This window comes from Pygoscelis adeliae, unplaced genomic scaffold, assembly GCF_000699105.1.
Source record: "Pygoscelis adeliae isolate BGI_AS28 unplaced genomic scaffold, ASM69910v1 Scaffold27, whole genome shotgun sequence".
Lineage (NCBI taxonomy): Eukaryota > Metazoa > Chordata > Aves > Sphenisciformes > Spheniscidae > Pygoscelis > Pygoscelis adeliae.
The window spans coordinates 5,251,956-5,265,322 of NW_008825410.1; the positions used below are offsets into that span (position 1 = coordinate 5,251,956).

Here is a 13,367-nt window from a genome sequence, read left to right on the forward strand (position 1 = left end):
CTCGGCCGAGCTCCGCACGACGCCTCGGGGGTGGTCTGCGAGAGAGGACGGTGCTCACAGCGCTGTGGCTGCGGTGTGGCCGTCGGGGACCTGGAGCGGCCCTCATCCCCTAGCACAGGGAGTGACGCTGGGGCCGGGGCCCCGGTAAGGTTTCTCCATCCTGGCTGAACAGGGTGCTCGGGGTGGTTTACTGCACTAACCAGGCTGTATCTGGGGAAACCAACTTGTCTTACTAAGAAAATCCACCGGTGAAGCTGGGAGAAATACATGCTAAGTAGGACACCCCCTTCCCTCTGCCCAGCAGAGTTACACGATGGCTACGTTTGGACAGTCATGTTCACAAGGGAAAATGGCGGCGTTGAGGCTAGTGATTTCTACTTGAATTTCTCTCGACTTCCAGCAGTTTCAAGACTTTGGACTGAAGAGTCTGATACTTGAAAATGCCTTTTAGGAAACTAAAATGCATGGAAAAAAACAATAGACCTTCATCAGGTTGCTATGTGACTGCCAGTGTGGCTATTATTTAAAAAATCCCAGCAACCAAAAACCCCTTTTAACCACCGGAAAGATGTAATCCCAGCCACACAGTTCAGAACACATTAGGAAATGCATTCCTCTGTAAGTTTCTCTGTTAGTGCTTGCCTGGCTACATAAAGTTTTAATATGCTGAAGGGGTCACCTTACACTCGCGTGAAGGAAAGCATTGCTATAGGCCTTTACTACAGCTCCATGCAGGAGCAGGTGTCACGCCACCTTTCCCACAGAAATGACCAATACTACTTTACTGCATGTGGCATTGAATGGAGCTTGTAGAAAGCTCCTCTTACAATTTCTTCATAAAAGTAATTAAAAACAGAGGGATCTGGACAGGCTGGATCAACGGGCTGAGGTCAATTGTATGAGGTTGAAGAAGGCTAAGTGCCGGGTCCTGCACTTGGGTCACAACAACCCCATGCAGCGCTACAGGCTTGGGGAAGAGTGGCTGGAAAGCTGCCTGTTGGAGAAGGACCTGGGGGTGTTGGTCAACAGCCGGCTGAACATGAGCCGGCAGTGTGCCCAGGCGGCCAAGAAGGCCAACGGCATCCTGGCCTGTATCAGAAATAGTGTGGCCAGCAGGAGTAGGGAAGTGATCATCCCCCTGTACTCGGCACTGGTGAGGCCACATCTCAAATACTGTGTTCAGAAGGGCAACGAGGCTGGTGAGGGGTCTGGAGAACAAGTCTTATGAGGAGCGGCTGAGGGAACTGGGGTTGTTTAGCCTGGAGAAAAGGAGGCTGAGGGGAGACCTCATTGCTCTCTACAACTACCTGAAAGGAGGTTGTAGCGAGGTGGGTGTCAGTCTCTTCTCCCAAGTAACAAGCGATAGGACAAGGGGAAACGGCCTCAAGTTGCGCCAGGGGAGGTTTAGATTGGATATCAGGAAAAATTTCTTCACCAAAAGGGTTATCAAGCATTGGAACAGGCTGCCCAGGGAAGTGGTTGATTCACCATCCCTGGAGGTATTTAAAAGATGGGTAGACCTGGTGCTTAGGGACATGGTTTAGTGGGACTTGACAGTGTTAGGTTTATGGTTGGACTCGATGATCTTAAAGGTCCTTTCCAACCTAAATGATACTATGTTTTGCCCCTGCAAGCCCCACAATAGTGTTCTAGCTGTTATTGTTAAGAATATATAAAAACTGCCTGAAATGCTCCCTTCCCCTACAAAGCTAAATGGGGCATCACACCCACATCTTGAGGGGACAGTATTCTTATTTGTACTTTTTTCTGGTCAACTCATAGGAAGAAAAGGAGAACCATTTTATTTTCTATTTCATCAACTCTGTTAGGAAGAAAAAAGGAATGTTTTTCAGCATTTACAATACAGATGTGTCCAAAACAATATCAGAGAAAGATCAGAAGAATAGAGAACCCATTTATAAACATGCTACAGTAGAGCATACCTATGAAAGCAGCTGAGAGTAGTTTGTTTTGTTCTGAGGTTCCGGTTTCTTTACTTCTGTGTTTGTTTTATTTTAAGTGCTTTATGGCAGGATTATTCAGATAAGACTAACATTCCTGTTCACGAAAATAGAACAGAGTGTTTATTTCCAGCATTAACTGTGTGACCCTTAGCTGTCCCCACAGGCTTGTAATATTCCTTAAATCTGCTTGCCTTACAACTGTACCGACTTTATTCTTGCTATTAGAGTCAAACATCACCATTGACATTATTCTGTTATTTTACATTGAACAAGTATCTCTTAGAGATCTAAGCACCAGTAATAAATTCAGAAGTACCTCAATGACCTGTAGGGTTAACGCCTACTCTTAAAAGTCATACAGTTTTAAGGCAACAAGTTGTGTTGCCTTATGCTAAATGATAATGCCTTGCTCTTATTTAGCACAACAGTTAGTTCCAGTGCTGAGCATCGTAAGTGAAGTTGCTGGGGCTCAGAGAACTGCTCAGATGCCACACCAGACCTGTGGCACTCAGGGAGCGAGAAGGCAGTACATTCTGGTGCTGTATCCATCTTGTACAGATCTATGCAAACCAGAGTTCAAATTCAGTAATTAGCACAGTTGGAGATAGGAGAATGTTCACACAAATGAAAAGCAGAAGGGACATAGCAAGAACACAGGTAGTTCTCCTGTGCTCCCCATGTACCTGTCTTTCACTTTGAAATATATGCCACCTAACCTGGTTGCTTTGAACTAAATTTAAAAATGGAAAAAAGTGCTTCAAATAGCTATCAGTGCTAAAACCTGTATGGAGAGCAGGACAGAATGAAAAGGAAATCTCTTTCAAGATCCTCTTACCCTCAAGGTGTTAACATACACGACTCCCCCTCCCCTTACCCTTTTTTTTTTTTCCTCATGAGCGTAGGATATTCCAAATCAATTCTCTTACCCCCAAGGTGTTAACATACACGACTTCCCCTCCCCTTACCCTTTTTTTTTTCCCCATGTAAAGAAGAGGGACATGAGCGTAGGATATTCCAAATCAATTCAAAGAGATAAACGAAAAGAACAATCTTTTCATTTTTCGAAGGATTTGCAGTGTTTCCCTAAATAACCTGGACCTGTTCTGATCACTGGAAGCTTATTCCAGATCTTGGTTTCCTCAGACTTTAGGCTGGACGTTGTGATCTGCACTGCTCAAGAGGTAAGCAGCTGCCCCAGTTGTTGGTAGACTGAAGTTTGGTCTTTAGCATACCCATGGCCCAATACATTAACTGCTTTGAACTAAAAAGTCTTAATAGGCTCTAGAACCTGACCTGGAGCCAGGACGGAGAGCTTTTATAAGAACATTTAGCCAAGAGTCCAAAAGCCATTATCTACCTTACAGAATAACTGGAAGGTCAGATGTGGCACTAAATAATTTATACAGAAAAATACAAGATTCAAGGTGTGGATTTCTACAGCTTATATTATGTGCAGTTGGTGAGATTAATATATCATTATGGTCTTTCCAATCTTAAAAATAGATCAGCCAAAACTTCTACGGAAAGTTTTGTCAAAGCAAAACTTAAATATTAGTATTTCATAGAAGGCTCTATTATGAAAGCTTTAATCTTATTTATGCCATTACTTAGAAATCTACCTGCTAGCAGAGGAAGGATAAGTATTTCAAAGAATCATATGGGATAACATAAATCTTGTTAAAATTAATGACAATTTTACTGTTAAATCTTCTCAAAACATGGCAGTACAGAAGCTGAAGTGCCCAATTTCCATAGGAAAGCTTACCTTTTCTCTTAGCTGTTTCCTGGTTTTGTTTCTGCAGGCAGGAAGCCTTCTCCTGAACTGTATGTAACTGGAGCCATTACATAGACAGTATTTTGTATTGATTATCCTGTTGCAAAGCAAGACGATAAAATGAGGATGTGACCACGCTCTACAAAGAGCATGAATTTCTATCAGCCTTGTTATTGCCAGCTTCTGAATCTGAGCACCTGCTTGTCCCTCTAACTGAAAAGGATGAATTTTAGCCAATATACAAGTCTGAGAGCAATGAAGTGGCCCAGTTCATTATGGGGCTCATTTCTGTGCTTTTCACCTATGTACTGATGCTCTCCTGCATTTGGGAATAAAAAGACTGACAATTTGAGACCCATTCAAAACAGTGAATCACTTAAGTAGAAATTGCAAGAAAATGTGAGAGAAACAGCCCTGCAAACACCAAGGACAGTTAAGAAGGAGGGGGAGAAGGTGCTTCAGGTGCCGGAGCAGAGATTTCCCTGCAGCCCATGGTGAAGACCATGGTGAGGCAGGCTGTGCCCCTGCAGCCCATGGAGGTTAACGGTGGAGCAGATATCCACCTGCAGCCTGTGGAAGACCCCATGCCAGAGCAGGCTCGACGAGATAAGGAGCTTTTTCATCTATTTTCTTCCCCCATCCTGCTGAGGAGAGGGAGTGAGAGAGCGGCTGGGTGGGCACCTGGCAGCCAACCAAGGCCAACCTGCCACAGAACTATACTGTTCACCCATTTCCAGATGTAAATCTAATAGGTATATTGTACAGTCTTACAGAGGCCATATCAGCAAAGTGTCATGCAAATGATGTTCTCCTTCTACCACTACATGCTTTACAGTGCAAAATCTTCAACAAGGGTTTCTCCCCCACACTACATACCTCATTTTCGACCGAATCAGTTTGTTTTCCTGCGTGATGATCATTCTAGAGTCATATTGTTATTTACACATGAAAATAAATTTTTTAGAAGTAAAGAATTCTGAAGGCGAAATTCAGCACTGCTGGCAATAGCATAGGCTCTGCAATCACAGTTAAGATGCAATAATTTATCTTTTGCTGGTTTTTTTCCTGAGATGTGTTCAACTCGAAACCTGACATTTCTAAACCCACAGTCCCTTTTCATCATCTTAGAGATGCAGTAAAACAAGTTCGATTAAAACCAAATTTAAAACAATACATCATGATTCAAGGAAAAGATTTTATTTTAGGGCTAACAAGTCGATAATAAATAAAGGAATATAATAACAGATGTTCTCATGCACTTAACACATACAATAGTGCTGGCTTACACTGCTGTTTGGACAAATTGAGAAGAGGTATTTGGCAATATTATAAGTTTGAATAGGTAACAGATTAGAGAACAAGAAATTCTTTCCGATGTTTTTACATTTCTTTTATACAAATTCAAATAAATATTAATACATCTGTTTTTCCCCAGATTGTGTTCACTTTTAACATGCCCGATAACTAAGCCACAGTAATATACAACTGCCAAGAAAGACTATTTATGAATTATACTTATTAATATTCCTAAAATGTATCATATTTATGTCACATTGTGCAAGCTCTTCAGGTAAAATTAGATTTTAGGAAAAATCGCAGAAAATTTAAACTCATTAAAACATATTCAGTGCAAAGGCCAGTCTAGTCCACACATTATGGTACTGTAATGTAAGCCAATATAATTTAAATAATAAAACATGCCTATATGATTCAGAGGAAGCTGAATATGTTTTTTGTTTTAAAGATCTGATATCTAATATGCAGATTCTGCAATATCAGACATTTTTCAAATCTTCATGAGATGGCAAAATAATGTTAAGACTTCATAAGTAGGCTTTTTTTTTTTAGGATAACTCACATTAACAGTACTACAGTGGCCAAAAAAGACAAACTATTATAATAGAAATCAATCTGATTAAAAAATTAAATATTCCAATTAACACTGAAAAAGTGTTTGTAATCATTATTTACAATTCATCAATGATACCAGTGTATAACTCCACACAGTCAAAGTATACCACTTTCCAAGCAAATACCAATTCTTGTATCCCCATTCAAGCATTCAATAGTAGTATGTTGTTTATGTGCAACATATCAGTTTAAAGAAGGAGATCGATCTGTGGTCCAGAGTAATTCTATATATGGCCATTTGGTCTGCAAGCAGCGTTTTACAGGAGTGTCATCGGTCTGTAGCATTGGTTCTTCAAAACCCATAACAACTGCTGTGCCTTCTACATACATGACCTGTCAAAATAAATCCAATTATGTCAGCCTATGTTTGTTTAAAAACTCTAATATGAGATGATTATTTTCACCGGGTTAGGAGCGGATTTGTTATGATACATTATTTTTTTTTACTACAAAAATCAAATCCATGAAGTTTTATACACTTTAAAAAAAAAAAAATGAAACGAGGTATGAAATCGAAAAAAACTAATCTCTTAGACTCAAGTGCCTGAAAATCCTGATCAGGCCATATTCATTTGACTGTTTAGTTCAATAGACAGTAAAGGGCAGTAGACAGTAAAGGCCAAAACTGGGGAAAAAATAAAAAACCTAGGAAATGCAATGCAAAAATACTGCGACAACAGATCTTTTGCTACTGTTGCAGCTGCAATGTTTGATATTGTTATTTTTATAGGGACAGCATTCCTTAGACTTAACTTTATGGAACTAATTTTCCATAACATGGAACTTTTGTTGCAAATCAGCTCTATTCATAAAACAATATGTCAAATGCTCTAAGCAGAATCCTTTGAAAACAAAAATTTGCTTAAATTTTCTTGATTATGTATACATGTTCAATAGTAAAGATAAATGCATCTTTGAATGCTTTTGCCTGCATTTTGGGGTATGAAACTGCTGGAGATTTCACAGGGGTAATTTTAAGAACTTAACTCCAAGCTATTCCAAAGACTGAGTAGATACATTTTCTCGAAGAGTCTTCTTACTTGAAGTTATTTTTGGTCCCTGTGTCTTAATGCCTTATACTCTTCTACCCTAAATGCTAATTCAGGAACTAACTTAGAAGCAGTCATGGTGTGTCACGTATGCCACTCCTTCCAAGAAAGCTGAAAACGAAACAGGTCATTTTTGTCCCCCACTAAGTGGTTCCAAAAACTATTGATTTCTGATGCAGTTCTGGAATACTAAAATATTTCACAAAAAATTCCAAACATCTCAACGTAGATGTAGGGTTACTAATAGAAGTTGCAGTTTGTCCGTGTTACATCTCCATTGTCCTTTACAGTTCAGATCCCACTTCTCATGGATAAGCATGAGAAGTGCTCTGTTCAAATGCATAGCTTAAGAGATGCGGTCTAGCCAACTGATCCACTATACTAGTTAAAATATGATCAGGAGCACAAAGCAGCTTCCAATTCCAAATATATAATTTTGGAAATTATCGAAGTAATAGTTTTGTAAAAAGTCTGTTTCAGGTTAAAGTATTTTGCCTGTAACTATTATCAGTTTTACAATTTAACACAGGGAGTCAGTTCTGCATACTAATTGTTATTAAGGCTAGATTTATGTTTCTTAAATCTTACCTTTTCATTATAGTTAGATTGCTTCAGTCCATTGTAATGGTAAACAGTGAATGACTCTGAAACCCTTGAGTCCTGGTAGAAAGAAGACAGTTAATTTCATGTAACGTATACACTGTGCCTTGACAGTCTCTTCTCTTTACAACTAGACAGATGCATTTAAACAGGAAGACTCAAGGAAATTGTAAAGAAGTACAATTTCTTTTAGGTGACATCATCTTGAAGATTTTGTTCATTTTACCATTCTTATCAGAAATAATAAAAAGATGTCAGGAAATTAATGGGTAATGCCCCCAAGAGCAAGTAATGATTTTCTGTGTTTGTCTGGACACTTTAAGCTACAACTTCAGCACTGAGCATATAGAAACTGTCCTAATTTTTCAAGTCAGACACCTTACGTAGTAGCCCCATTCACATGTATTTATGACTGTTTGGATGCTACTAAGTTAAATATTTACTAGGGACCAGATCCAATCTCCAACCCTCCATTTGAGAGCTAAAAAGTTATTTATGCCCATGCCTGCCTAACTGTAAACTAATTGTGAAGACATCTGTTCAGCTGAGGCCTAACAGCAGATGTACTGCAGCTGTCAACCTTTACCACTCCAGGTGTTTAAATGCTTTAGTCCTAAAAGGACTGAAGAGCTTTGCATTTCACTGAATCAAGAAACACAGATCAGGTGTACTATCATCTCTTTTATGTCTGCTGGACCAGGCTCCAAATAAAAGCTTACCCCTTTTTTAAGTACATGGAGGTAAAGGCTGGAATGAGAAGAAGTCTGCTCAGGTTACAGTACATCCATCAGATTACGAAAAGCCCTCATTCATTTTTCTCCTCTTAAATGATTCAAAAACCTTATCTCTGTATGGGTCTCTCCCAGCAACCCAGGCTATTCAGTGGAGGGAGGCTGGTGAAAAGGAAGGTAAGTGGTAACTCCACTTACAGAATTTGCTTCACAGAGATGAATAAAATAAAGCGTTGCTGGGAAGGAAAGAGGACACTTACTCTTTTCCCTGAGGATGGTATGCTCACCCTGAAGGAAAAGAAGTGCTGCTTTCTAGTTCCTGTCCCATGGATGTTAAGAATTTTGTGCAGTAATTGTTTTCCAAAAAAAGGGCTACCGGGGAATTCAGGAATCCCCCTCTCCAGGTGACTGCCCTAAGCACTAAAGAGTCAGGCTTGCGCTCTCAGGCTGAATGATCTTTGAATATTTTTCTTCCAAGCCACCAGCTTTGAAAAGGAAAGCTGAGATCCCTTCCTGCTTTTGAGGTGGAGTTTAGTACTTTCTAGGAGAGTAAGAATGGGGGTTTGAATATTCTCAGCGAAGAAGGAATCGAATCTGGATCTCCTGAGCACTAAATAAGTGTTCAGATATTGTATAAAGGGGAACATCAACAATTCCAACCATCGCTGGCATCTGCTATTTCCTCACAGTATTTTAAAGAAAGACATTCATCTTCATTTCTGCAGAATTTCACTTTCAGAAAGAATTCTGAACAAGGTGTCAATATGGGGAAGGGTTCCTGCTATCTGATCCACAGAGCACAGACAGATTGGACAACATATCTGTGCCCCCAGCATTCATTCAGTAACCGATACTGACAGGTCCCAGTCCAAAATCTGCTGATTGTTCAGACTGTACCCTTAAGGCAGTAACACTTCCCATGTTTTGTACTGGAGCCAGTGAAGGTTCAACAGCACAGGCAAAGCTGAGTGGTGGGGAGTCACGTGCAGCAGAGAATTAGTACTTGACGGACAGGCATTGACCTGGGGGCTCCAACTCTATGACAGTCACTCCCTAGGTGACTAAGGCGGGCATCCGCCCATGATTCCACCATGCTCCCTTCTCCAGCTGCCCTTCTTCAGTCAGCGATGCTCTTCAGCAATAGGCAACAGAGGCAGCAGCCCCATACAATGGCTGTTTTCTCCTCCAGCTACCTATGGCCCGCAGTACTGGACAGTTTAGGCACAGCCAGTTATGGAGGATGTGCTTTGGCTTTCTGAACTTCATTCTAAGCATCTGGGGCCTAAAATTAAGCAGTGGAGTCTTCCAGATTTGCAAGTGTAATATAATTGTAAGAAATAAGATTAAATTAAATTCAATTGCAAAAATATTTCCACTTCTGGATATACAAATGAAAGGAAGAAGAAACAGTTGGCAAAACCACAATGCAGATGTAATTGTGTAAATCCAGAGAAAATGAACACTCCACTCCTTCTTTTTCCTCTAGATGACAAATCATCTCTTAATGACGTATTCAGTCCCTACCATCTTTGGCAGTGCAGTTCTAGTGTCTTCTGAATGAGCAGATTGTTTCATAGTACAGAATACTATACCCAAACACTGCTGCACAACCCTTAACAAAAACAGTCTTGCTGAAGGCATTTTAAAAATATTAGTTTCCCGTTTCCTTGGTTGTAAAAATTAAGCCATATAGTTTCAATGACATGTTAAGCCACAAAAGCCTCCAAAGAAGTACTCCTCTCAGCCCTTCTCTTGCCTTACCAGCCTACCTTTCTGTCACTGGCGAAACCCTCTCTCTTCTGCCAATACAAGCATTTGCATGGCCATGGAACAAGCTTCCATAAACCTGCAAAGAGAGCTCTCATCCGGACCAGTTCTCTGTTCTGGTTTACCACATATCTGTACAAAGAGGTTCCTGGTGGCAGGAGGGAGGCAGCATGAGGGCAGGAAAATGTGACCCAGGGCAAAGGGAGAAGAGGACAGCAGCGCTAGGCTAACACACGCTTCTCAGTGGTGGTGCTATCCTAATGAATATATGGAACAGTCTGAGAGTTTGAAAGTAATTTTCCATTACCCTGGCAGATACTGACTTCCACATATGCTAAACATAACTCTATCATGACTTTTTGTTAAATTGTAAAAAATTTACATTATTAGAGATATATGTAAAGATAGTTTTAAATATGTTTGTAACCTTTTCCCATTTGCTAGCAATTACAGCAGACATTTGTAATATTGATAAAAACAGTACAGTCATTTATTCTCAAAAAAAACCAAACTCAGATGAACTTTCTGCGTAGGGAACCAGCTCAATTTCATATGCAAAATGATTATATATTTCCTGAAGTTAATTTTAGAACTTGTCACTACAATGGAGTTTCCTTCCAGTGTAAAGCTGACAAAATCATGGACAACTTACGCAAAACGGAAGTCTACAGTGTGTTGTGTAATAGAAGAAGTTATTTGCTGGTCATCTGTGTCAAATGAATGCAATACTTGTTATTAAAAATAGCTCTGTGATATTGATGGAAGTGTTTAATGAATCTCAAAGCCAAGCAGAATAGACAATACTCTGCAGCAATAAAGCTATATTGATTACCTGCTCAGGGAAAAATTCTTGCAGAAAGGGACCCAGTAATATGATGCCCAGTCCTTCTGGGTCTAATTTGGTCTTCATGAGGTTTACACTATGACAAAAACATTGAATATAAAAGTATGAGTAAGACATTTTTATTCTTGCATGACTAAGTTATGCTGTGCTACCACAGTACTGGCCGCCAAGTATAACAATACTATTCTATTTTTAATCGTAAATGACAACTGCACCAGAATGGCATGCAAGTTGCCAAACACGGTTATTTTTAAATAAAAGTAATCTGTTATTTTAAATTAAATAAGTGATAATTCTGAAGGACCACCATATTTGGTAAAATAATTTGAAACCCATACAAGCTAAAACCAGGTTTACAGCCCAAAAGGCGTTTTGCTGTCTTGTAAGCATTCTTGAACTTAGATACATAAAACAGTCATCTTTTAAATACAGCTCCGTAACTGCCAAACAACCTGTTTCTAAATGGAGAGTTGAAAAGCCTCCAAGATTTTCTAAGTACACTGAAATAAAATTAACAGATACATTTCTTATTTACATCATGTCCTTGATATCAAAGAAGCCAAAACCAATAAATAATGAAGATATTAACAATACTAATCTGAAAGCCTTACTGCATGAATATGGTATAATTTCAGGTCACTACAAATTAATGTCAATTATAACTTTATATTTCTATTTAAGCAATATATTTCTACAGGCATCAGATCGCTTAAACATTTATTTGCATCTACCTATCCTTTTGCCTAAGTTACAAGTTGTACCGTACACAAGAATGTCCTCATTGGGTCAAACCAACCGAGCGTCTTGCCCAGTATCCTGTTTCTGACATTGGTCAGTAGTGGATGCTTACGATAGAGTACAACAGGGCAAACATACAGTGATATCCTTAGTTTACCCTCCCCATTTCCATCAGTCTGCTGCTCAAAGACATCTTCAGTGAGAGGCAGTATCTAAAACACAAAGATATATATTTTTTCTTTCCATGCATGTGCCTAATTGGCTTTGAACCCATATACACTTGTGGCATTTAATAAACTCCACTCTCAAAATTAAAATTGAACTATGGATTCTGGGAATAAGTATCTCCTGTTTTGCACCTGCCACCTAATTCAGCTTGATGACACCTCATTTTTGTATTGTGAGAAGCAATTAACAATCATTCCTATTTATTATGAAGCTCCTGATTTGAGAGACCTCTCTTACATGCCAATGGTTGTCTCTCTTTTCCAGGTCGAACACTCCTAACCTAGTTCTTCCTTGTACTAATGCCATTCTGTACCTTCGATTAGCCTTGTTGCCTTCCTGATACCTTTCTACAATGTTCTTTTTTAAGATGGAGTGAAACATCATGCATTTATACGATGGTGTAATTCCTAGAAATCCCACTCCATATGCCTGTCTAGTTCACAGCCCAACAATGTCTATGTAAAATCAGGATTGTTTTACCCCATGTGCAATCAATCTACATTTACTGTATTGAGACTTCTCTGTTACCCTATCTTCCAGTAACTTCTGTGGCTCTTCCGCACCATTTTTTAATATCTCGAATACTTTTGTATCAGCAGAAAACTATCATATTAATCCCTACCTTCAAATCCTCACCGGTGCCATGACAAATTTCACAGACCTAACACAAATACCTGTAAAATTCCTCTAATGATCTCTCTCCATTAAGAAAAAATGACATTTTTATCCATTGATCAAGAGACAAGAAAACCTTCCTTCTTATCCCGTGTTAACATATGAAACATTTACATGTGAATTTTCCCCAGAAAAGGATTTGAAGGCCAATCTAAGTACTGTTGTCCATTTGTCACCTTCTTTCTGGTACTGTCCGGTACCAGGACAGTTTACAGTGGTATGTAACCTAAAATAGTTCAACAATTTCATTCTGATGTTTCTTCAGAATTTTGGGGTTTTTACTTATCTTGGCACTTCAGACTCTTAGCTACTCTGACCACCCATAAAAAGGCTTAAGTGTGGAAACCTCCCTGTAATCTTCTCCACTGAAGATGAGAACTAATCTCTATTGTCTCCCCCAGTGAATATGGAGAGGAATTCACTACGCTTTTCTTACTGACTTTGAATACTTCTTAATATTGGGGATCATCTATCAGAATTGCAGACCTCTTGAAAGTCTCCTGGTTCTGATGGGCCTAAAAAAATACTATTGCTTTTATTTTATAACTTTGCAGATTAGTCGTCAGAAGATTTTAACTCTGCTTTATTTTGTATTTACATTTAACGTTCCATAAATGTAGATTCTTCCCTATTTTCTTAATGTAGGCACTACATTTTCCTTTCAGAAGAAACAGTCTTAGCTTCTCATAGCTGCCTCTTTTACCACGTAGGCTTTTAACCACCTAGGTCTCTTTTGTCGGGTGCTGCGGGCAGAAGGTGTCTTTGTTGATGGTAACTTCCTTCTCCAAGTGGTAGAGGAGCCAACGAGGAGAGGTGCTATGCTGGACCTTGTTCTCACCAACAAGGAGGGGCTGGTGCGGAATGTGAAGCTCAAGGGCAGCCTGGGCTGCAGTGACCACAAAATGGTGGAGTTCAAGATCCTTAGGGCACTGAGGAGGGTGCACAGCAAGCTCACTGCCCTGGACTTCAGGAGGGCAGACTTCGGCCTCTTCAGGGATCTGCTTGGCAGAGTGCCATGGGACAAAGCCCTGGAGGGAAGAGGGGCCCCAAGAAAGCTGGGTAATATTCAAGGATCACCTCCTTCAA

General features: G+C 39.8%; 2 protein-coding genes across 2 annotated transcripts in view; both read right to left on the reverse strand.

The window, feature by feature from the left end:
* The window catches only part of ITGA8 (integrin, alpha 8), a 122,335-nt gene extending 117,716 nt beyond the window's left edge, over positions 1–4,619 (reverse strand). Inside the window, exon 1 of the mRNA XM_009330599.1 lies at positions 4,615–4,619. Coding sequence (XP_009328874.1) covers positions 4,615–4,619 — 5 coding nt within the window. The remainder of the gene's footprint in view (positions 1–4,614) is intronic.
* Positions 4,620–4,915: 296 nt separating this feature from the next.
* The window catches only part of FAM188A (family with sequence similarity 188, member A), a 52,982-nt gene continuing 44,530 nt past the window's right edge, over positions 4,916–13,367 (reverse strand). The window contains exons 13-15 of the mRNA XM_009330545.1: positions 10,629–10,716; positions 7,287–7,358; positions 4,916–5,982 (exon numbers count right to left, since the gene is read on the reverse strand). Coding sequence (XP_009328820.1) covers positions 5,833–5,982; positions 7,287–7,358; positions 10,629–10,716 — 310 coding nt within the window. The 3' untranslated portion in view covers positions 4,916–5,832. The remainder of the gene's footprint in view (positions 5,983–7,286; positions 7,359–10,628; positions 10,717–13,367) is intronic.